Raw genomic sequence first — 26,539 nt, forward strand, 5'->3', positions numbered from 1 at the left:
AGCAACATGGCCAAGGTAATCAATCTGAGTTGAAATCACTACAAAGCGATTGCCTGCCACAAGTTTTGTGTCACTGCCTCCAACTCGAATCAAATACACAATCACAGGTATAACACCCAACTCAACAAGCGACAGTTCCTTGCAGCTATTTATAGAGGTTCAGTTTCTTCATTTTTGCTTTCTCAACATTTAGAATATTATTATTATTTTAAGATATTTTAGGTAATTTTTTTAAAATAGTATTATACTCCATATTCAGAAGTTTCTTCTTGAAAAACTTAGAAATAAAATTCAAATTTACCAAATCTATCACCATTTTGTAAACAATGAAATTTTATCACTAACTTTGAAATAACGATAAGATTTATATTTTTACAAATAATAATCACTAATTAATGTAATAATTCTTATAAAGTTTATGCTCAAATAGACTCTAATATTATATTTGATATTTGGACGTTTCTTTTTGGTAAACTTGAAAATAAAATCTAAATTTACTAAATTTATTACTCGTTTTATAACATATGAAATTTTATCAATAACGACAAAATATGTGAAACTTTATATCGAATGAAATTTTACCAATAACGGCAAGATTTGTAAAGTTTTGTGTTGAATGAAATTTTCTCAATAAGGCAAGATTTGTGAAGTTTTGTATCAAATGAAATTTTATGAATAACGGCAACATTTGTAAAGCGGAATGTCCATTTCCCATATTGAAGGACCGAAACTAAATTATAGTCAAAACTTAAAGCATTGAAAAAATAAACACAAACGTTTTTGAAATACCAAAGTATATTGAACATGGAACAATATTCAACCAATGCTTTGGGCAATTGGTCACACGCACCTCTTTCTAAACCAAAAACCCTAAAATCAAGAGAAAAACTTATGACACAAAAATTTGCTGCCAATAATTTAACTGTCACATACCAAAATTTAATCCGTTCTGCACTTCATTATGAAAGCAGTGCAATAGCACATTCTTTTCTTTTTTTTTACCCTAGTTATTGAATCCTGTAATGAAAAAATAAAATCGTTCCCTGAAAAGATTCCGAGTGATCTGTTCTATCTATTCAACACCCGAGATTTGAGGGGGCAACCGGAGGCTGAATACAGATTGAATTTATAACATTTGGGACAAAGAACAATGAGATGATGAAACCCCCCCTGCAAATTCGAAGTCATCAGAAACAAAAGCAAGTCATGATGCATAACTTGTTATTACGGTGCCAAAATAGAACTGAATGTCTCTAGCGAAAACTGGATTCGAAATGGTTCAGAACGAAAGGAGTAATTGTTGAAACCTTTCCGAGAATTACCAGTACATCATGCGTTTTGCTGGACTTGCCGGTGTATTAGCGTTATCCAATCAACATAACCACTGGTACCGCCCATCTGGTCCTCGAGAAGATTTACAAGAAGCAGCAAACCTTCCCTGGGTTGCTCACCTTGTCTTACAAGATAAGAAAGTTGATAATACGAACGGTCGCTCTCTCTTAGTTTCTTCAATACCCTCATCAGCCTTCTTGACATTTCATTATCATGCTCGCTAAGGGTAACCTGATTTTTAAATAGAAAACATAAAGAACCAGGTGAATTAAGTACAACCTCATCATGGCACAGCAGGCCAAGGAAAGGTCAACGGAACAGATTAACTTCAGATACGGTTATCATGGAGAAAATTTGTATGCACGCAAGTTTCCAAAATATAAAAGAACCATCAAAACAACCTAAGCATATTACATAGAAGATTACATTGCCACAGTCATTGGTTGCAATTGACATTCAGTTATATATATTTAGAACCACTCCAAAATTTTACTTACTAATCAAATCAGACATATTGTACTAAAGGCGGAGTTCATAAAACAGTAAGGCCAACACTTAAGGCACATCTTATATATGTTGAAGACCAACAACAACATCAGTATCCTTTATACATAAAATGGTCACTAAAGCAGATGAAATATATACTAATATCCAACAATCTTGCCACCATAGAATAACTTCACCAACAAGAGATCATACCTTTGACAATTCCGCTGCAAAGTCTGCCCCAAGTAAATTCCTAGCTATATCAGGCGAAAGCATTCTACGAAACCATATAACGAAGCGGAAGCCATCATCATATATATAAAGGCCTCTTGAGTTTAGGCTTTCTGCAATCAATGGCAGTCTCTTCACAGTGGTTTTTAAATCATCAGCTTGAGCAGATGGCTGCAAAGATAAGACAGAAGTGATGTACAGTTTGCAAAATCTACATCTTTATTCAAATTATTCAAAGGCACAAAATCTTTCACCTCCAAAAGATACTCATCAACGTGAATCAAGCTAGGATATAAAAGATTCAACAACTTTTTAACAGGTAATGCCATCATGTAATTTGCTTACGATCATTTATTCTTACATGCATCAGTGCAAAAGAATCTCATTCTATTTATGTGGAAAATACAGCTACCATTGCCTCAAAGTTAAAACATTATACATCTTAGAAACAGATACTTCTTTCACCAATTTGAAAATCTTGGGCCCGATACAATGCTGGGATGGAAAGGCGGTGAATTCAGAGGTAACTGCAAATGGCGATTCAAGAATATTTTTTAAAAAATCAATGAAAATCACATTATTGAAAAATAATTAAGATGCTATTATTCTTTTAAAAATTTATATATTGATATCACCAAAAATTTTAAAAAAAATACACATTATAATTAATCCTCATAAAAAAATATATACAAATAAGGGCGGAGCTAGTCAACTTTTATTGGGGGGTTAAAGATGAAGATGAATAATGTATAAAATATAAATAATTAAATACAATATACAAGATTAATAATTTTCTCTTATATAATCAGTATTGTTTAAAAACTAAATACTCAAAGATAATTTCTTTTCAACTAAATATAAAATATAAAGCATATAAAAAAATCTTATATAATCAAGATTAATAAATATATTTATTGGTGAAATTTTAAGTAACAATTAATAATGCAATGATACAACCCATATTTGAGAATTACATAATAATTTTTTAATTTTTAAAGACTAAAATCATTAAGAACACATAATAAAAAAAAAGAAAAATATGACAAGTAGAAAATAGAACTACATAACAAAAACGAAAAAGAAGAATATAGTTGATGATTCGTAGAAATTTGAAGAAGAAAATCTATAGATACTTAAAATATATGATCAAATAGAATAGAATTAAAAAAATAAACAAATAATAATAATAATAATAATATAAATAGAAAAAGAAACATAAAAAAAGCTTTACCTCTTCGTAATTTCACAATAAAAGGACAAAAAAGAAGAGAAAGACAAAAAGAAAGAGATGGAAAGAGGTGTGAAGAAGCTTAAAAGGGAAAAATTTAATAGTTAAGGTAAAATTAAATGGATTTATAGGGTCATTTTATTTTTTTTATTTGAATTAATAATTTAATACAAAATTATTTTAGCAGCCCATTAATATATATATATATATAAAACATAGTGTAACTAAGGATGTTGATATGACAATCGTAATTTTTTTTGTACATATATATATATATATATATATATATCTTGATGCATATATATAATTAAACTGATTTGTGAGATCAGACATTTTTTTCATCACACAAAATCAGGAGACTATGCCCTGAAAGAAAAGGTGGACATAGCTCAACCATCACAATTAATTCCAAACAAAAAGATGGTCATGGAATTAGGCAATGCAGATGACTTTGGCAAGGCGTTGGTAGCATTTGCTTCCAGATGTTTTCGGTCCACGGTCAAGTATTCATGGTCATGGTTTGTCATTACCGTAAGTTCTGGTAATATGCAGTTATAAAATATCCATGCCTTTCATCAGCAGATCATATAATTAAATGATCAGGTTAGAAATCCTTTGCTCAGAGAGATGCTAGGATTTTGTGTGGATAGGATTCTGATTGTGAAGAAGAGAGTCACTTTGCCAGATAGCCAAAAGGAAAATCAGACACAGAATTCGTGGGAAAACTTATTGCAGAGTGAACTCACCAGCATAAAGCTTCCAATTTGTGAAGATATTGAAATCTATGGTCTTCCATCTTGGGATAAAAATAAATAAATCTATCAACAACTTCTTGGGTTCTAAGCTTTAGGTGCAAAGAAGCATCCACCTTTTGAAATTTCTGGCAAATGCTAGCTGTGATCTAAAAACACTAGAATAAATAAAACACAAAAGCAAGTCTTTGCGTGCTTCTCATGCTTATGAATACTTAAATCATCCATCATCCTTTTACATTAAATAAGACTCCATGTGCTTTCGGGAAGTGCCAAGTCTCCTACGTTTACCTTCATCTCTCCTTGTACATTCCTTAAATCTTCTGATTTTTTATGAGATGACAGAGATGTGGGATTAATGTGGAAAAAAACAAGGGAGAGAGATTATAGCTGGTGATTAAGAAGACATAAGGTATTGAGTCAGGGTCAAAAAAGCTATCTAAAAGCAAACCTGCATTGGGGAAAAATGTGGATGTAGGTCCAAATTCAATCACCCCATTAATTTATGTGCTTATCACAAAGCAAATCTGCAGCATAGAAATCTGTTGCAATTCATTACTATTAAATATATATGTGCTTCACGAGGTGTTGAAAATGGACCTGGATCTTCTACAAGTTAATATCATGGGTTTCTCAATCGATGGTCTTTCATCTTGGGATAAAAAATTAAATCTGTCATCAACTTCTTGGGTCCTGAGCTTTACGCGCAAAGAATCATCTGCCTTTTGAAATTTCTGGCAAATGCTGTGATATAAAAACATTAGAATGTAGAATATGAACAGAAAAAGGACTTGAGGCAACTTAGAATTAATAAAAACACAAAAGCAAGTTAGTAACTTTGCGTGATTCTCAGGTTTACGAATACTTAAATCATCCACTATCCTTTTCCACTAAATGCTTGAGTTACACCAAGTAAGACTCCATTTGCTATCGGAAAGTGCCAAATCTTCTACTTTTTACCTTCATCTCTCCTTGCACATTTCTTATATCTTCTATTTGAGACGGGGTTGGAGATGACTGGGAGAAAAAAGACAAGATTATAGCCCGTGATTAAGGGTTCAGGCAAGAAGACCAAGAAGACTTAACGTATTGAATCAGGCTCAATAAATACAGCTATCTAAAATCAACATGCAATGGAGAAAAATAGGCATGTAGGTCCAAACTCAGTTACCCCACTTATGGCCAAGTCCGCAGCACCCATATCTGTTGCAATTTAGTCCTCTTAGCTATATATTTATATATCTTTCATTAGGTGTTGGAAATTGATTGGGACATCTACAAGTTAATAATTATCATTTTAGGACAAAGAATTGAATTTCATTTTAATCAAACGTATATAATATAAAGCACCTGAACATTTGATTTATTGATTAGTGCATGATCCCCTACCTAAAGAGCACGATCCGAATCTCCTTTCCCTCAATTAAAAATAGTGTATATAATATTAAACTTAAAATTGAATTTACTTTCATTTAAGATATAAAGGGAAGCAATTATATTCTGTTTAGCTGATATTTTTACTATTGGCCTTTTTATTGTTAATCTTTTATTTTTTACTTTTTACTTTCTCTTATTTTTTGCAAAGAAAAAATAAATAACAAAAGCATGGAGCCACTTGTTTTTCACGCATGAGTTTCTCGACGTAATCTTTTTCCTATAAAATGTTCAAGAGTCTCCAGCATCCTTACACATTCAAACATCTGCCTCTACCCACTCTAATATCATCGCCTCAATAGTTCAAAAACCTCTTTGTTCTGATATAAATTGATTTGGGATTAATTAGTTTTAGTCCCAAAGCTCAAGACTTCCTTTCCCTGTTAAAAGATCTTCTTGTAAAATGTTATATAAAACAGCTACAGCACACAAACTCTTGTTCATGTTCATGTTTTTATTAATACTAAATTTTAGCTTGTCACAGGGTGACGAACTCCAGCTGCTCTTATCCTTCAAATCTTCAATCAATGATCCATCTGGCTTCCTCTCCAACTGGAACTCCTCCACCCCGTTGTGCATGTGGCATGGAATCACTTGCAACAATTTTTCTAGGATTAAGGTAATTGAGCTCACTGAAAAAAATATTTCTGGGACAATTTCATCTTCAATCTTTCATTTGTCAGAGATTGAGTTTATCAATCTTTCGATTAATCAATTCTCTGGTCAAATTTTCAATGATTTGGTTTCTTCTGTGTCACTTCGATATCTTAATCTTAGTTGTAACAATTTGACTGGAACAATTCCAAACTGTTCAATTTCATTGGAAATATTGGATCTTAGTCGTAACATGTTGTTCGGGAAAATTCCACCACAAATTGGTCAATGCTCGAATCTAAAAGAACTTGATCTTGGTGGAAATAATTTGGCGGGAAGAATTCCAAGCTCCATATCAAATATCAGCAATTTGCTAATGTTAAGTCTTGATCGTAATGAATTGATTGGCAAAATTCCTCGTGCATTAGGCAAACTGAAGAGCCTGAAGGGGATATACTTTGGCAATAACTACCTTTCTGGCAAAATTCCACAAGAATTTGTTGATTTAGTTTCTTTGATATTTCTTGATCTTGCCAACAACAATTTCAGTGGACAAATTCCTTCCTCGCTTGGAAACCTCACCAATCTTCAATACCTCTCCCTCTTCAACAACAATCTCAACAGACAAATTCCATCCTCGTTTGGAAACCTCACCAACATTAAAAACCTTTACCTCCATAACAACAATCTCAACGGACAAATTCCATCCTCGCTTGGAAACCTCACCAATCTTCAATATCTCTACCTCTACAGAAATATGCTCACAGGTTTGCTTCCTAAATCCCTTTTTGGCCTCAAAAAGCTTATTCACCTTGATCTGAGTGAGAATCATTTATTTGGTGAGATCCCAGAACTCATAATTGAATTGCAGAGCTTGGAGGGTCTTCAACTTGTCTCCAATGACTTTACGGGTAAAATTCCAAATGCTCTAACATCTTTGCCTTATCTTCGAAGAATTGCTATTTACTCAAACAACTTGATTGGAGAAATTTCTTCTTTGATCTGCAATTTAAGTTCCATTGAAGTTATTGATCTAGGTGATAACAGCTTAAATGGAACCATTCCACCATGTTTGGGAAACTTCAGCAAAGGTCTTTCAATCTTAGATTTGCATATGAATAGTTTTCGTGGAACCATCCCTGAAACTTTTGGTAAGGACTGTGGGTTGAGGTATCTCAACTTCAAAGAAAATAAATTGGAGGGGTCTTTACCACGATCCATGGCCAATTGTAGAAACCTGGAACTGATGGATTTTGGCGGCAACAAGTTAAATGGCACATTCCCCTATTGGCTAGATACTCTGCCAGAATTACAAGTTCTTGTTTTACAGTCAAATAAATTGTGTGGTGTCTTGCAGAGTTCCAAGACTATCCATCCCTTTCCCAAGTTACGGATTCTTGACCTTGCTAACAATGAATTCGCTGGTCCTTTGCCCGAAGGTATAATAAAAAACATGAAGGCCATGATGAATCTCAATGAACAACAAAGTTCTTTGCAATATATGCAAGGAGAATATTATAATTATTATGTCAATTTGATTGTGAAAGGATTTTGTGTTATATATTTTCATATCTCAAAAACATTTGCAAGCATTGATCTCTCAAATAATAACTTTCATGGAGAGATTCCAAGTGTTATCGGAAAGCTTAGTTCACTTAGAGGGCTCAACCTTTCTTATAACAGTCTTAGTGGTCATATCCCTACATCAATGGGTAATTTGACCAATCTCGAATGGTTAGACCTCTCTTCAAATAAGCTCACTGGGCAAATTCCTGACGAATTAAAGGATATGACATTTCTTGCCTGCTTAAATCTTTCACATAACCGACTTATAGGACCAATTCCTCAAGGTCAACAGTTCAGTACATTTGAAAATGGCTCATACGAAGGAAACATGGCACTATGTGGCTTTCCATTGTCGAAAGCTTGCAACAACGATGGGAGGAAACGATCATCTCCATCATTCTTGAAAGAGGCAGACGATTCAGAGACTAAGATCAGTTTTGGCTGGAACGTTGTGTTGATGGGCTATGGATGTGGACTGATATTTGGAGTCATTATCGGATATGTTACATTCAGAAATGGTGAACCAAAATGGTTTGTGACATTGTATCGAGTCAAATATCATCGAAAGGGAAGAAGATGCTCACGGAACTAGTCAGTGCAGATGACTTTGGAAGTTATTGCAACATGTGTTCTCTGTACTCTATTCCAATTGTTTTCATGGACATGTCTTTGTATTTTGCTATTAGTACTAGTGATTGTTGTAATTAAATAGCTATGTGTTTCATCAGCAAATACATGGCAGTGAAGTGTGGTTTTGTAATTTTCTTTTGCTTTTGCTTAACGCATGACTTCTCTTGTAATTTTCTTTGGATGATCTATTCTTACATGCACCTGTACAAAAGAATCTCATTTCTGTTATGTGGAAAATATAGCTACCATTGCCTCAATGTTAAAACTGATACTAAATTCACAAATTTGAAAAACTAGAATGACTATTCTTCAAAAACATTTTAATAAAAAAGTGCAGACCATTGAAGCAGTTTCAAGGTTTTACATAGTTAAGAAAAAGATTTGACTGATTGGAAATGTATGCAACCTTTGGGATTAATTGGAGAAGGATGCAGCTTCTCGACTAGGTGACTTGAGAAAGAAATTTTGCATGACTAGATACCCTGGAAGAAGAAGGGAAATACAAAGGAAAAACTATAGAACAATATTATCACAATGCAAGATCAGTGAAGACAAAAAGTAACCAATTAGACAAGATCAGGGTCTATAGTATGATGCTCAATACTACTCTGTTTCAAAGAATTCGTTAGATTACGAAGACCATAAAGTCTGATAATACTGTATCGCAAGCTTTCTTGTGAAGGAAGGTCAACATCCACGGATATTGTCTCATGACAATACTGTGGATCTTGGCAGAGAATCATAACAGCCTCCATAGCATTATCCCTCACTTACTCTGAATCATCATGTAACAATTCAGTGAGACGATTAACAGCTCTTGTTTCAATTATTGTGTTATGCCTCAAACCCTGAGATATGACAAACGTCGCATACTTGTAAGATATAATCTCACAGACATGCAAGACTCCAAAACACATATCTTGTACCACTTACTAAAAAAGACTAATATACCTGAAAAATATAGTGATTCATATAACTATATCTGTATGTAGAAACTAAAAGGTCATAATTCGACAACATTCAAAGTTAAATCTTTAAAACTATAAAGCTAATATGTCAAGATAAAAGCCTGAATACCAATTAAAGATAGTTCAATGTTCATAACATTTAAATAATCTTAGACACTCTAAATTCATATACTAGATGATGAAACATCACTCCCTAAAATTTCTCACGTGGTTGATCAAATCACAACTTGAAAAAAATAGTGAAGGAAGAAGTGAGTCCAACTACTCAGTAAGTAACTAACATCCCTTCAGCCAGATTAAGCATGCTCAAAACAATTAGGCCCAAAATTTTATTTATTCTCATATAAATATCAAAACAAAATTTTGGATAACCTAATTTTGAATAACAAAACTATCTTACTCCAAAATTTTCAATTAACAAAACAAAATATAAATTTCACAAAGTTTCAGATTTTTTATTGTCTCCTGTAACATGCTATGACCACACCTAACCCTTGTGGCGTAGGTCAAAAATAAATCCACAATTAACTCAGTGGCACAAGTCAAAAATATATCAAAAGCAACCATTGGATGCACTGAACAGATATCACAAATACCACTATTCTGTAACCGACGGTATGGGAGATCGATCTCTAATCACAGACTACATGTCGACATGGCCAACATTTAACCCCCATTGGTAGGGTCAGAGTATAGCCATACTAGGAAACAAAACAGAAACATATATTTTTAGATTACTCAAATTGCATAAAACAGTATATCAGCTTTCTCAAGTATATCCCATACACATCAAAAGCATATTCATTTCAGACTAAATATTTATGTTTATATTCACAAAAACATATATGCATACATTACACAAAATCATATACAAATTTCAAAATTAAAAATCAAGCTTTGAATAAGCCACATTCTAAATCCAAGGTATAAAACTCATATATATACACATTTTGCATGCTCAACCCGATTTTAATAAATCGTAGGACAAAATACCATGTATCATGTACAAATTCACATTAAGGTTAATTTTTAGGGTGTCAAAACATCAAAGGGATATCAGTCACTCACCTAATTTTGTCAATTTCACTTTTAATCAGCAAAGTAGAAAATCCTCCTAGTAGCCTAATATAACAAGAAAATACATACAACATTAGAATTGAATTCGCAAACAAATCTTACAAGGTGACTTCCGATGGGCATCCTAAGCATTTAAAGTGTGTAGCGACTTTTATTACAATTTAGAAACATTTCCGATTAATAAATTAATATTTTATTATTATATTTTTTTTGAATTAATAAAATTTTAAATAAAGTTGAGAATTTAAACTTAAATCATAAAATCAGTAAGGATTTTTTTTAATTTTCAATGGAAAGATAACACTAATTTCATTCATAAAAATCATATTTATAATTTTCATTAATTTTTGATATTTTAATAAAATCTACTAATTTAATAAATAAATTTATAAAATATAGAAATATATAATTTTAGATATAAAAAGACAGTGAAAATCACATATCCAATATTTATGAAGTCTACAGCAGAATTTATTACTCATTAATTAATAATTCAATTTTAAAAAAATAAAATAAAATTTTTTATTTTCTAAAATTTTTCAGAATTTAGATGGTCATTTGGCCTACTTTGAGCTCTTGTAACTCTTAACCCAAATTTTTTTCAGCGATAAAATCAACACCAATTTGAAGTATTCATATCATTCTATAACCAAAATTTGTTTCTATTAAACAGAACACAAAATTTCCAATTTTTAAAAATCAAAATTCTAGAAATCGTCACAAAAATACCCATATTTTTTTGCTTCCAGTACAATGAGCCTACTTTGAGGTTTTAGTTCTCTTAACACAAGAAGCCCCTAACTAAGCTATTGACACCAAATTAAACATCTCATTTCATACTACAAAAGTCCTCAAAGAAATGACCAAAAATGTTACCTGAACATGGATTTCCTGTGACCCAAAGTTGGGCTTTAGAGGAGTATAAATGAGTCCACACTGTATGTGAAGAGTGAAAATGGCACTATGTTACTCATTGTAGCACTCTATGTTAATGATCTTTTAATTACCGGACCTGAAGGGCAATATTTAACTGAGTTTAAAACTCAGATGAAGAAGGTGTTCGAAATGACAGACTTGGGTGAAATGACTTATTTTCTTGGGATGGAGGTTATACAATCTACTGGTAAGATTGTTTTGCATCAAGTGAAATATGCAAAAGACCTACTTAACAGGTTCAAAATGAGTATGTGCAAGGCTGTAAGTACACCTTTGAGTACTGGTTCAAAATTTTGCAGAGATGATGGCACTGCTAAGGCAAATGGGCAGTTATATAGAAGCATCATTGAATCTTTACTATATTTAGCAGCTACACGGCCTGATATAATGTTTGTTACATGTTTATTGTAAAGGTTCATGCAAGATCCTACAGAGACTCATTTTACAGTAGATAAGAGGATCTTGAGATATGTGAAGGGAACTATGGATTATGGATTAGTGTACATGAAGCAAAAGAGCAGTCAGTTGGTAGGCTTTTCAGACAATGATTGGGCTGGTTCTTTAGATGATTCTAAAAGCACATGAGGGTTTTGTTTCTCTTTTGGCAGTGCAGTGTTTGCTTGGAATTCAAAGCAACAAGTGGTTGCTCAGTCAACAGCTGAGGCTGAGTACATTGCTTGTGCAGCTACTGCTAACCATGCTCTATGGTTAAGGAAGTTACTTGTTGAGCTGGGATTCAAGCAAGTCAAAGGAACTCTGCTCAATGTTGACAACATGTCAACAATTGCTATTGCAAAAAACCCTGTTCAACAAGGCACATCAGAGTCAAGTACCATGCTCTGAAAGATGCTATAAAAGAAGGTGAAATTGAATTGGTTCATTGTGCAACTGCTGATCAGGTTGCTGATATTTTTACCAAAAGTTTGGGAAAGGAGGGATTGAGTATTTGAGATTATGTCTTGGAGTTATTCAAATTGAGAATTATAGGGTTGTGTTGAAAGGTAATTCTCAATCTGGAAGCAAAACCGATTGAAGATCAAGCAGGAAGCAACAGCTTTGAAGGTTGAAGAATACACTTGGAGCATAAACGGTGGCGTTTCTTGATTGAATAGGCTAGAGGTTTCAAAACGCATCGTTTTAGTCTTTGTTTAAAGTTGCTGTCCTCAAAACAATGTGATGTTTGTCGTTTGAGTTTGCTGTAATTTTACTTAATCTTATGCGCATTTTTGTAATGTCGTTTAGTCTGTTTTTCATTTTCTGTTTCAAGGCCTAACAGCCATGGTTGATTAAACGTGAATTTTAGTGCTGGATCCGATTTGTTAAGAAGTGTTGTTAACTTTGGAAGTTTAAAATACAAAGAGTTGAATAAAAATATTAAGATCTCTACTGCTCTTGCTGCTCCCTACTTCTTCCTTTACTCCTCTGTTTTCTTATTTTAATTTTTTCCGGAGAAATTTTTGTAAATTTTTCTTCAATGCTTCAGCTTTTGCCTCATTATTTCCTTTCCTAAGGATTCTCACTAAGTGGTCAGCTATTGAAGCCGCATTTTCTTCATTATGAGCTAATAGACAGAGTGCATTCTCTGCAACATCCCAACCAAGAGGATCAGGTCCCTGAACAAGCTCAGCTAACATTGGAATAGCCCCAGCTTGAGCAACATGACCAAGGTAATCAATCTGAGTTGAAATCACTCCAAGGGAATTGTCTGCCTTGAGTTTTGTGTCACTGTCTCCAACTCGAAGCAACTCCACAAGCACAGGTATAGCACCTAACTCAACTAGCGAACACCGAGCTTGCCTTGTAGTTGCAAGCAACCCAATTGCTTGACAAGCTCGTTCTCTAGATAGCATGTTACCATAACTAGCTGCGTCAACAAGAAAGTGAACCCCACCTAAATCAACAAGACCTTACTTCTTTCAACATTGATAGTGCTCTCAAAATCTCTAACAAGTACCGCCTAACACTACGCACAGATGAATTTAACAGGTTAGCAATAATCTCCAAACCACCATTGTTTGCAACAATGACACGATTATCATCAGTACCCAAATTTACAAGACACCAGAGGCATTGTGCAGAAAGTCTTTGAAAACTACCATCAGATTCAGGCAACAACCTCAATATCGAAAGCAAAGCACCAGATTGGCCTATCTCTGTGGCCAACCTGCCATCACCCTGACGAGCAATGCATTTTAAGCAATGAACAACCACTCCTTGAAGAGAAGGACTCGAACTATTTGAGCTATGATCAGCAACAAGACTAGCAAGAATCGGTATGGAATGGCCTAAGATATTCTCTGGGGCATGATTGGATAGTTTGGCCAATTTGATTATGGCTTTTAGACGCATGGCCTCAGTACCACGATCAATCACCCTTTTGAAGTGATCCGATGCTTCTTCCCAATTTGGGTCCATTTCCTTTTCTGACATCCTTGTATCTGTATCACCAAATTATCTAATTTGAGCCTGACACAAGATTTCAAACCATGAAAGTACATTAAAGAAAAAGAAAGACATGGACAGCAATATTCAAAGAAGAGAAGGTTTCATATCTTGAAAATCCCAGAAGAGTTTTTGCATGGGGCAAAAGCAATATATCTATAAACAAAGAATCAAGTTTTGATATTCAGAAAAGCAGATGGAACAAGAAAAAATGTAAACTTTAATGGGGTTACCGAGCAGATTAGAAGAAAACGAGACAAGGGTATGGTTGTAAGATAATGTCAAAAAGAAGATGAGAAGAGTGAGGAAGGAAAGGAAAGGAGACGAGCAGAAAGTACCCTTTGGGAACAGATTTTGGAATATGAAGATTCTTGTCTGCCTGTACGAGTACGAGGGAAGTTGCTTTCTCAGTTACTAGAGCAGCTATTTATAGAGTTTCAGTTTCGTCTTTTTTGCTTTCCCAACATTTGGAATATTATTATTATTATTATTTTAAAGATATTTTATCACTATATTTGAAATAACTGACATGATTTACATTTTTACAAATAACAGTCATTAATTAATGTAATAATTTTTATAAAGTTTATGTTCAAATAGACTCTAATATTATATTCGATATTTGAGCATTTCTTTTCAAAAAACTTAAAACTAAAATTTAACTTAACTAAACTATCACATAAAATTTTATCATTTGTGAAGCTTTGTATCGAATGAAATTTTATCAATAACACTAAGGTTTGTAAAGTTTTGTATCGAATGAAATTTTATGAATAACAGCAACATTTGTGAAACAGAATGTCCATTTTCGATTTCTGATATTAAAGGATCAAAACTAAATTATAGTCAAAACTTAAAAGAATTGAAAAATAAACACAAACATTTGAGAAATTCCAGAGTATATTGAACATGGAGCAATATTCAACCAATGCTTTGGGCAATTGGTCACACGCACCTCTTTCTAAACCAAAAACCCTAAAAACAAGGGAAAAACTTATGAAACAAAAATTTGCTGCCAATAATTTAACTGACACATACCAAAATTTAATCCGTTCTGCACTTCAATATCAAAGCAGTGCAATAGCACATTCTTTTTTCTTCCCCTAGTTATTGAATCCTGTAATGAACAAATAAAATCGTTTCCTGAAAATATTCCGAGTGATCTGTTCTATCTATTCAACACCCGAGATTTGAGGGGGCAACCGGAGGCTGAATACAGATTGAATTTATAACATTTGAGGCAAAGAACAATGAGATGATGAAACCTCCCCCTGCAAATTCGAAGTCATCAGAAACAAAAGCAAGTCATGATGCATAACTTGTTATTACGGTGCCAAAATAGAACTGAATGTCTCTATCGAAAACTGGATTCGAAATGGTTCAGAACGAAAGGAGTAATTGTTGAAACCTTGCCGAGAATTACCAGTATATCATGCATTTTGCTGGACTTGCCGGTGTATTAGTGTTATCCAATCAACATAACCACTGGTACCGCCCATCTGGTCCTCGAGAAGATTTACAAGAAGCAGCAAACCTTCCCTGGGTTGCTCACCTTGTCTTACAAGATAAGAAAGTTGATAATACGAACGGTCGCTCTCTCTTAGTTTCTTCAATACCGCCATCAGCCTTCTTGACATTTCATTATCATGCTCGCTAAGGGCAACCTGATTTTTAAATAGAAAACATAAAGAACCAGGTGAATTAAGTACAACCTCATCATGGCACAGCAGGCCAAGGAAAGGTCAAAGGAACAGATTAACTTCAGATACGGTTATCATGGAGAAAATTTGTATGCACGCAAGTTTCCAGAATATAAAGGAGCCAACAAAACAAGCTAAGCATATTACATAGAAGATTACATTGCCATAGTCATTGGTTGCAATTGACATTCCATTATATATATTTAGAACCTGTATGATAAGACCACTCCAAAATTTCACTTATTAATCAAATCAGACATATTGTACTCATGGCAGAGTTCATAAAACAGTAAGGCCAACACTTACGGCACATCTTATATATGTTGAAGATCAACAACAATATCAGTATCCTTTATACATAAAATGGTCACTAAAGCAGATGAAACATATACTAATATCCAACAATCTTGCCACCATAGAATAACTTCACCAACAAGAGATCATACCTTTGATAATTCTGCTGCAAAGTCCGCCCCAAGTAAATTCCTAGCTATATCAGGCGAAAGCATTCTACCAAACCATATAACAAAGCGGAAGCCATCATCATATATATAAAGGCCTCTTGAATCTAGGCTTTCTGCAATTAATGGCAGTCTCTTCACAATGGTTTTTAAATCATCAGCTTGAGCAGATGGCTACAAAGATAAGACATAAGTGATATTCAGTTTGCAAAATCTACATCTTTATTCAAATTATTCAAAGGCACAAAATCTTTTACCTTCAAAAGGAACTCATCAACACGAATCAAGCTAGGATATAAAATATTCAACAACTTTTTAACAGGTAATGCCATCATGGTGAAACCTGCTGCACAGCGTTCATCAAGCTGAGCATCAGCATATCCTCCTCTTAGAGGTACTGATTTACAGAGTGCTAATCCATACAAACACAAGAACTTTAAGGACTCTGGATAAATCATCCTAGCTCCCAAGCGATGCTGGACAGCATAGAGATTGCGGTATTCTCTAAGTGCTTTTACAATCCTTAGTTGCAAAGAATTTCTAGCATCTTCAAGTTTATTGGTCAAAGTTTTCTCGATTGCTGCAAAATATCAGTTGATTAGAAAATCCCTAAAACCAAGATCCACTAAACAAATAGCATCTCTTGAACAAGGGTTTTGTTTAACTTACCTAACCTACAAAACAAAGAAACAATGGCACCAGTATCAGCCTGACGGTACATCTCTCCCAGATCTGTAACAACTGGGGCAGCTGCTGTATGTACTCTGATACGCCTCTCTCCGCATGATGCCGTGTATCTTTAGATTGTTAAAGAAACATCAGTAACCCAAATCTTTTTCCACTTCTAAAAGTAAGCCAGCCAGTTTCAGCAAACAAGGGAATAACCCAAACAATTAAAATTGATATAATTTCAACAAGCTCAATGCAGAGAAAAAAAAAATGATGCAAATCCAGTTGTGGCTTGCAAACACAAGGAAATATAGATATGAAACATAAAGACCCAAGGTTCAGCAAGGATTCTCTCGATAATGCAAAGGAAAAAGATATACAACATATATGTTTTATGAAATAGGACCTTTATTAATTTTATAAGAAAGGACCCAAAGTTCTGTCAGCGACAAGCTCTTCCTGATCAAAATTAATTGTAAAAGGAACCACTGACTAGCCTTTTTAGATAAGGATCAGGTTAGATATAACATGACTCAATTAAGGAACTTCACAAATTTAATCAAGTAAAATTTTCGCTCCAAGAAGACGCTCACAGCTACTGTAAACAGAGCCACACAATACCAAGCATCCCACTCAAAGGATACAGTAAAGCGACTTGGAAATAAACAGTTTGAGTTGTCAGCAGTGTCTCCTCAAGGGATAACTGCATTGCATATGCTTTATCACAATCCACAGCCGGAAGTGCTAATAAATCTGTGGACCTCAGCATAAAGTTCCCATGATAAGATGTAAATCGAATCCCTGGTGAAAGTACCAAATGACAAGAATCAACTGCTTTGTTCTAACAAAATCATACGGAAAAAAAAAAAGAACAAATAAATAGCATTTTCTATGAGCATTAGCCCCTATTGGCATATAGATTGAAAGGGCAAATCATGTAGCTAACCCCAACTACATTGGGATTAAGGCTTGATAGCATTGAGTTACCAGTGGATTCAACAATAAATAACAAAAGAACAGGCAGACCTTTTCCACATCTTATGCGCATAACTGCTTCCCAGGCTGTTTCCCTCGTGAGATCTCTGGCAAATTCATGCCTCAACTTCTCTCCATGAATGCCCGATTGGAAGTTCGGGTAATAATATACTTGACCTCCGGTATATTTTGCCAGGGTTCCTACATTCATAAAAGAGATATCAAGTATGATTGAAAGCTCTTCTAACTTCAATATCATTTTTAACTTCAAAGTCCAAAAGGACATGATTTTGTACCTAGGGAAGCTACGTCAGTGTATTTGTCACTGAAAGCATAAATATTAACCCCTATCTGGTATTTTGTAAGATCAGCAGCCATTTGCTTGTAGAAGGGATCTTCTGGTAATCTCAATGTATGTTCCTTATCAGTTCCATACACACGAAGATCATCTCCACGCAACTTCAAGCGCCCAACCCCCAGCGAAGGCAATGTGTTCTGGAAAATTAGCAACTTTCCTCCAAGTTGACTCTGCAATAAATAGGTGGCCAAACAACCATTAAAGAATACAATCATCAGCAAGAAACTAAAACGCATCTCATTGTTAAAACCTCATAGTAGCAAACAACACACCATAACCATGAATGCTGCTTTAAGTGCAGGACCAAAAGCAGATTCCACATTCACATTGTCCTGAAACATAGAGGGCAAGCTATCTAGGAATGTTTCAACCACATTTCTTGATTCAGACAAGTTGACAAGGAGATCATCTGGCAATGGCACAAATATATCATCCAGATCTGAAACTACCATCATTTGAGGTTGTGTAAGAGATGACTGCAGAGACAAAAACCAAAAGTTAGTTTGGAAGTACTTCAGCTGAAATAGAGAAAAATTGAGGCATCTCAGAAAACTTTTCCACTGATCACGCAAGTCACTTGCCTTCATATTGTAAAAATGAATTGTGCTATCGAAAGTAATGAATCCAATCTGTGTTCTAGGGAAGCCTGGCAGCTCATCCAAACATGAACGGATAGTTTGGGCAACAACCTATACAGATATGTTCTAAGTCAGCAGAAACCATTACCATGCAAAAACAATAAGCAGAAGTACAGAAAGAAGAGAGAAAAGCAGCATGGCCTCTTATCACCAAAAGGCACAAGTAGAAAGTATGCAGACCCAAAATTACTTATATAATCAACTATGATTGGGGAAATGCTGAGAACAACCCGGATAAACAATCACCTAAACAAGCTTTACAGTGTCAGCCAAACCCTGTAATTTAGCAGCAAGGCTAACTCACATGCTTCTTTTCTTTCTACAGATGCCGTAACAAGGCAAAAGAATCTTACAAGCCTTAATTAATAAACATGTTTGTTTGAGACAAATTGTGGCAAAGCCAGCCCATCTACCACTTTCCAGTAGCACAAATATACATCACACAAACACCAGATAACCCCTCTGAAAAGCTATAATATAGAGTACTAATAGCTGTACAAGAAAAGAAAAAGCAGCCTGGTCAACTGTAATTCACATGTTTGTGATTCACATGACAATGAGACAACTTTGCCATTATGATCACCATTTGAATAACACAATGCTTTCTTACAAGACAATATGAGATGAAACATAATCAACTGCTTTAAAGGAAATGCTTACCTCAATCATACCACTTCTTACTGCAGATATTGAAACATCAATGAGAAAAAAATATAGTGGCGGCATTGGAGGCCGCACCATGTATTCAGTTGGTGCAACAAATTCCACACTGCCTTTTGTAAGCTCAGGCCGCTGATCCAAATCAATTCTTCTTCCAGTAGCATCCAAATTTGCAAAATACTCACCAGGAACTGCACATGGAAGTTGAATCAAATAAGCATAGATGCAATGTAATACCAACTATTAAAGAGATTTACAAAGAAAAAAATCATAAGTCTGCCACAAAATATAACCAATTGGATACAACTGAAAGAAAAACAAAAATTACTTCGCCAACAAAGAAGAGATAGTTGACCTGCTATGTGAAATTCCAGACCACACCCATATTAAATCAATTGAAAGAATACATTATGCATTTGCACATTACCAATGAATTATGATAGTTTAAAATAGTGTAAGGGGAGATGCCCATAGCAAGCAAGTATGTAGAAGTAAGGGATAAGCTCATTGCCCTCCAATAGTAGGACATTCCAGAGACAAAAGATAAAATAGATAACAGATTAAAGAATGTACGGCATTGAAAACGATGCTGTACGCATCAGTCACAACTCAAAACACTTGATGTCACTCATTGCACAATCTTTGCTTCGTAAGTTAAATGAGTTTACCATCATTTAGTAAAGAACAGATGTTGCAACGCCACTTTCTTCCAGCATCTGTAAATGTGACATGGGGATTCACATAAGTGCGGCATCTTCTACAACGAATAATACCAGTTGAAGCGAAATTAATTACTGGCACTTCTTCCTGTAAGAACAGTAATTGACAGGAAAAATATATAAGTCTTCAACAAAATACAGTTACTGCATACCTAAAGGTAAACTGATATTGATTCTTGAGCCACTTACCCCTTCAGGAGCCTCTGCAAGAGGACAAACAACTGCTCCAAGAGGCAAATGCCATCTTGAAACTAAAGATTGGGAATTTGGTATAGCACTTGTAGTAAGTCGTAGGTATCTAGGATCGCAATTCATAGGGTATGTCTCAACGAAAGAACTTGGCTCCACATCACCATCCAATGGCCTAGGAAGTGTTTTATAATCAAGTCCTGGCTCAATTGATCCTGGCATAGATGCAAGCGAGAGAGAACTAAAATCTTCCGTCAAGCTTTGGATGCCACCAATAGGAGGTGCAGAGCCTGGATGTTGCATTTGGTCCCTTGTTTGGTAGCCCAGGGGAGCTGCCACTGGTGGAGGAGGAACATAACTTCCTTGCTGAATAGGAAAGGGAGAAGATGATACTGGTGGAGGAGGCATAAAACTTCCTTGCTGAGCAGGAAACGGTGATGGTGCTTGTGAAACTGCAGGCTGCTTGCTTGGATATCCAGGAAAAGAAGGCTGGAAAGTGGATTTGGTAGCAGAATAAGATGTATCTGGAGTGGGGAAAGAAGGCTGAAAATTGGGTCTAGGCCCTGAAGGCAATGAATCTGATGGAGGTTGAGGAACATTCACACTGGATGGAGGAAAATTTACAATTTGTGGTGGAAATCCCATTGGCACTGGTGGTACTTGTGATGGTGGCCGGAAAGAAACTGGTGGAGCTGATACTTGACTTGCAGGAGGTTGAAATGGTGGCTGCCCCATAGGTGGTACACGAGTAGGAGGAGCTTGGGCTGTTGAAGGAAATGGTGGTGTTGGAAATTGCTGATAAAGTCCCCCAGCAGGTGGCGCAGATGTTATGGGTGGAGATGCAACTGATGGATCACTAAAACGAACGGGTCCAGCTGCTGGCCCAGCTGATGAGAAAGGTGTCATAGTTGGGGGAGCACCTGGTGGAGTGGGTCTAAAATTGCTGGCCTCTGATCCCACCACAGGACCAGATGATGAAAAAGGTGTCATAGTTGGAGGAGCAGAAGCAAAAGGGGTAGAGGAAGGTCTCATGGGAAAAGTCGGCCGACTGGGGTTCTCAGTCCCCATGGTTTTCAATAATATGACTAAGTATACTACTTAATAGGCAATCTCTCACAACTAAACCTGCCAACAGAAGTAATATCAAAGTTGTGAGCATTCATAAAAGAAAATTAATGAAACACCAGTACATTTTAGCTAATCAAGACCTACGAAAGCAAGAAATTTTTCATAGACATTGTCAATGACTTCAATCTCATCGGGAATCAAACCTCCGGTACTCCTAACTAAAAATTTCAAATTATCACCTTTTTCAACCTTATTGCAGTCACTAATTCCATGCTGCCCGTAACTTAAGGGTGGGAAAAGAGAACAACTGCCTCCCTGAATCTGGAACAGAATGTTACCTAATAATACCATCTGTCACTAATTCAACTTCCACCAGCCATGTTTAACTTCCATGCCACTCATAATTTACAAAAAAGAAATTGCAATCACATCCTTGAACCTAAGGCAAAAACATTACCAAAGCACAATCGACCTCAACAATTACCTTCCAACTCGCAAACAGCTTTAAAGACCACATACAACATAATTAAGCTCAAAAAGACTTTGATTTCTCCCTTTTGCTCAAATTGTATGCACTTCTAAGCAATAATATTCATATAACAACTGTAACACAAAGTTTGACAATCAAAGGAAGCTTCCAGAACACTCTAGAACATTCGAAATTCAATTCAATTCAAACTAATTTCCGAAGAAAAAGCTCAACTCTTCAATTCAATACCAATCTAACTCCCAACTAAAAACAGTTCAGATTCAAAACTTCACAACCATTCAATTCATCAACTGAATTCCCAATCAACTAATCCATATTCGCTACCTTAGCTTCACTTCTGACTTAAAAGTCACCTATTTACACAGTGTCACACCCGCAACCGAGAAAAATCAAGAAAAAAAACCAAAAAAAAAAAAAGAAAGAAAGTGTAAGACTAACCGGCGTCGTACAGCGTCAGTGGCAGGCCATCGGAGATCTAACTGAACAGCTACGTATTTGAGCGACTTCTCCGAAGCCGAGATCTAAAGAGAGAAGAGGATTCCGTTCGGGGAATTGCAGATCGAGAGAAGGATTTCAGCTTTTGGGGCAATCTGGGGTTTTTATTTTAATATATATTTTATTTTCTTCTGTACTGCCTGCCTGCAAAGAAAGAAGCTCTCTCTTCTTTCCTCTGTTCTTTCTTGCCTCACTTGTTTGGGCTTGTTGAAGTATTTAGGGCCCAATTAGAGCAGCTGATTTTGGGCCAATGGTTTCTAGGCCCAAATAACCCAAACCAGTCCAAAAAAAGAATTTGGGCCTACATTTAATTTACCTCATTATAAAAATAACATGATTATCAAAACTCGAGAATTTGAAAATTTTAAATTCAAATATGGGGGACGAAAAAAATTTTTGTTTCTTCATATTCCTCTCGAGTTTTTTTTTAATTTAGGTTACTCTCTTTTATATAAACAAAACCGTCTATGCCTTTAAATGTTTGTTTTTCTTTAATTTTTACGAAAATTAAAATAAAAATTTTTTGTATTTGATATATTTTATATTAAAATTTTAAAGATTTTTATAATATAGACATTCAATGTTGTTTTATATTAAAAATAAAAAAAAATGAAAATACACAAACCCTAATCAAAGAGTAAATGATTTCAATTTGTTGAGCATCCCCAAGTTAGGTTCATGGATAACCACAAAGCACTCAAGAACTATACAAATTGTCTTAATCAAAAAAACAAACAACTACACCTATTATATCCACATCAGAAAGAGTCAACAGATCAGCCGACCATTTCATGGGGCCCAATTTGTATTCAACAATCAGAATGGATCATTGTATAAATATATATTGTACACACACACACAAAGCCTTGATAAAGACCACACATCCTTATAAATCTATGTTTGATGTTGACCAATATGCAAGATCATTGGCTATCTCATGTGGCTATGGACCCCATCTAATGGTTGTAAGATATTGTCCTCTCATCAATGCATGAACGTGGGAACAGTTGGATAACATGAGGGTCTCTGCTTTTTGTGGGAAAATTATTCAATTAGTCCCTTAATTTTGAAAGTATTACAAATGGTTTGAACACCGAGTTGAAGTTTTAGAAACTTTTCGATGACTAAATTGATAAAACCCATAAATTGAAGGGACCGGTGGCGTAATATACCCTTATTGAAGATGTTGATGTAACTCAATGATATGGACTTGCTTGTTACCATAATTGCAAGAACAAAATTGGCACATGTTAGGGGTTGTATACATTAGGGTTCATGTCAAACCTAAAAATATCTTCTTAACCTAGGAATTAGCCAATTTAGGGTTTACGAGAGACAATGGAATGTGGAAAGGAATATTTGGTTTGGGGTTAGTCCAATATATATATAATGACTAGCTAGATTGCCTTCCTTAATTATTCTTTGTACAAGTTGTGAGACAACCTCAATTAAAAAATCTTTGTGTTGTTTCACTTTCAATTGTTTGGTTTCTCTTGTTTTTGGAGACAATTGTTGTGGACATTATGTTTTTGAATATGTTGGACAAGACCTAAAAATATTGCCAAGTCAATAGTCTTTCCACCCTTGTAAGGATGAATAATCATTGAATCAAAGATTCAGTATGATCATAAACGTACACTAACAATAACAATGATGTGAGCTTATCTCTTAGGATTATCGTACTACAATAAGATAATCACAAGCAAAAAACCTTCATCAAAATATTATAGGAAACCCTGCACCAATAAATAGTAGATTTCTACAGTGGTTGGATGATTGTAGACTTATATCGATGATTAAGCATGAACCCAATTCTAATATCGTCTTAATCTTTTTTAATATCAAAGATTTGGCATAATCATAATACATTAACAATGATGTGAGTATATCTACTACAGTTATCATATTGCAACTAATCAATCTCAAAGATGAACGGTTTGCCTTAATATTTTATGAATAATTGCAGGGTGATACACTCTCAACAACAATTAGACTTGTACCGATGATTGATCATGAAATCAATTCCAAAATTATCTTGGTATTTTCTTTCCATCTAGAAAATTAGGTTATGCAATGGAGGATTATAGTCAACCTTCCCCTCCGGCCTCCACCCCCATCCTTTTCACAGGATTCAATTTCAAATGTTTGCCATAACTATAAAAGAATTCCACACACATACTTTAATCTTTGACTTTAAACATCTACTAAACATGTTCTCTTTCCATAAACTTGAAGCTAACCCACTTACATTAATTGCTAATAGAGAGGACAGGAAGCTTATCTCTCCATTGATTTACCCACATTTAAGCTTGGTAGAAAATGCCAATAAATCCCATGGGAATAGGACTCTTCATCATCATAATTTGAGGTAGACCCAAGATAGAGCCACCCACATTTATTGCACAAAAGCTTAGCACAATTGGGGGGCCAAACCAACACAAGTTGAATAAAAAAAAGGGCCATGCTTTGCATTAATTGTGACTCTACCCCTGTCTGCCCCTATATTGTGGGGTAGTTAACTAACATTTTTAAAGCCCTAACATGGCAATGGGGGGTCCCTTTTCTCTGTTCCATGTCAAACAAACCCTTTTTGAATGACTTTGAGGGCATCAAAGGGCTCCAATTAAACAACAAATAGATAGACCTAAAAGAGACAGAGAGAGGTGATTGCACTAGGAGAAAAAAATGGTTCCCCGTCTTTCCTTTAGGGTTGCTTTTTCTTTTTCCATCCTTTTTGGCCTTTGTTTTTCAAACATGCACCATATCTTGCCTGGAAAGATAGCAATGATTAGGTGAAAAACATGTGAAGCAGCTAAGCAAAAGAAAAAGGGGTAACCTTAGCATGCAAGAGGGACTCTTAGCCCATGTTAAAGTTTGACTACAAATGGAGGTACCCATTGGATTTTAAATGGTTTTCTACTCTGAAATATCTCACAAAATTGTGCACCTCATCCTGCCCTAGATTGCATGTATATTTTTCAAACTTTCCAGACTAGCATTGTACCTCTATATATATATACATACATATATGAGTATCATTTCATTCCTTATAATAGATCAAAGAATTGGATTTCGGATTTGAATCTGATTGCAAATTTAATATTACATTCTATAAATTTCGTCATTCAAAAAATTAAATTTGATCATTTAAAAAATCTGATTTGAATCATTTTATTTATTATATAAAAAAAATTGTGATGACGGCACACGAAAAACATATTTATCATCAAGTTACTGTGAATTGATAAAGACTATGGGTTAGTTTCGATTTTTGAATGTTAACCCACCATTGTAATTAGTAATTAACTTTAAGCAATTTCTTAAAAACCAATATAATGTCTACCATCACCATCCTTCAATAGTTATAAACTAGGTTTTTGTCTTCATTATATAATAAACTCTTGCCAACTTGATTATATTGAAAAAATAAGTGTCTAAATAAGCAAAGCTACTTCTTTATCAAGATTGCATATATATATATATATACCGGCCATGAGAAAGGGACTGATTTGTAGTAGGGCATAAATAAAGCAAACACATAAGGAATTTTTTAAGTATTTTTTTCCATGAATTATTGTTGGAAGAAACAAACAAAAGTAGGTGCCATCATCTCAATTTTTTTTTTGACAATTTGTTTAATAATTAATTATTTATCTCTTTTATTTTGTTCCATTATTAATAAGTGAAAAATACACCATCAATTCTACAATGGGGACAAGACATCTATTTTTTGATTGGTATAGGAGAAAATTAATTATAAAATAAATAATGGGAGACCTACAATGTTTATGACATGATATCTTAAATATTAAAATTGAAAATGAGTCAACTAGCTTGATCTAAAATGTTCCCTCTTTTCAATTTGAGAGGAATATGTATTTTAATTTTTTATTTGGCAATTGAGTTGAATAAATAATGATAACCTTTTTTAGAAGGAATATAAATTTTATTGTTTATTGTCTAAGTTATATATAATAAATTAAAATTTTGTCTATATCCGATAAAATTAGAACGATAAAAATTCTTTACACAAAATACGCACATATCGGAAAAATAATTCAATTTTTTTATTTTTCAAAAAAATATGAAATATTTTCTCTTATTTCTAATTAGGAAAGAGATACCACATATATATGATGGAGTTTCACAAGCTTTGTTGGTTGGTTGGAAAGGATAAAACCCAAAGTTTACTAATTAAAATCTGTGGGTTATCTTGAAATGATGGAGATAATGACCCAACAACCATGACTACCAATCATTTCATATTCTGTGTATCTTTCTTTATCTTCCTCATCACATCAAAGCCCTCCATGGGAAAGATCTAGTATCTACCTCTTGCTTTCAAATTTCAACAAGCAATGGGAGAGAAAAGAAATAAATACTTCCCTTTGATCACTGTTAAACAATCATGATTTCTTCTAAAAGAAAGCTTGCTATATAC

General features: G+C 34.5%; 2 protein-coding genes and 1 pseudogene across 3 annotated transcripts in view; 1 reads left to right on the forward strand and 2 right to left on the reverse strand.

Moving 5' to 3' along the window:
- Window positions 1-14,855, reverse strand: part of LOC18593365 (ARM repeat superfamily protein) — a 64,110-nt gene extending 49,255 nt beyond the window's left edge. Inside the window, 3 exon segments of the mRNA XM_088807952.1 lie at window positions 12,725-13,139; window positions 13,141-13,672; window positions 14,715-14,855. Of these exon segments, the coding sequence (XP_088664078.1) occupies window positions 12,725-13,139; window positions 13,141-13,664 (939 nt within the window). The 5' untranslated portion in view covers window positions 13,665-13,672; window positions 14,715-14,855.
- On the reverse strand, window positions 768-22,234 carry ERMO2 (Sec23/Sec24 protein transport family protein). 2 transcript variants are annotated; one of them, XM_007020537.3, is made up of 14 exons: window positions 22,042-22,229; window positions 20,046-21,170; window positions 19,806-19,944; window positions 19,138-19,328; window positions 18,421-18,528; window positions 18,112-18,315; window positions 17,778-18,009; window positions 17,533-17,682; window positions 17,151-17,307; window positions 16,507-16,634; window positions 16,095-16,417; window positions 15,823-16,011; window positions 15,100-15,340; window positions 14,559-14,947 (listed from the first exon to the last, which is right to left on the reverse strand). In XM_007020537.3, exons 2-13 carry the CDS (start codon window positions 21,111-21,113, stop codon window positions 15,107-15,109), a joined length of 3,123 nt encoding a protein of 1,040 aa, XP_007020599.3. In that variant the 5' UTR covers window positions 21,114-21,170; window positions 22,042-22,229; the 3' UTR covers window positions 14,559-14,947; window positions 15,100-15,106. The 2 variants fall into 2 exon arrangements, with proteins under 2 accessions (XP_088664074.1, XP_007020599.3); XM_088807948.1 differs by lacking the exons at window positions 14,559-14,947; window positions 15,100-15,340 and adding an exon at window positions 768-1,563 and having other exon boundaries at window positions 22,042-22,234.
- LOC18593363 (receptor-like protein 9DC3 pseudogene) lies at window positions 7,376-8,369 on the forward strand (annotated as a pseudogene).
- Window positions 22,235-26,539: the final 4,305 nt, after the last annotated feature.

This window comes from Theobroma cacao, chromosome 7 (assembly GCF_053813885.1).
Source record: "Theobroma cacao isolate CCN51 chromosome 7, ASM5381388v1, whole genome shotgun sequence".
Lineage (NCBI taxonomy): Eukaryota > Viridiplantae > Streptophyta > Magnoliopsida > Malvales > Malvaceae > Theobroma > Theobroma cacao.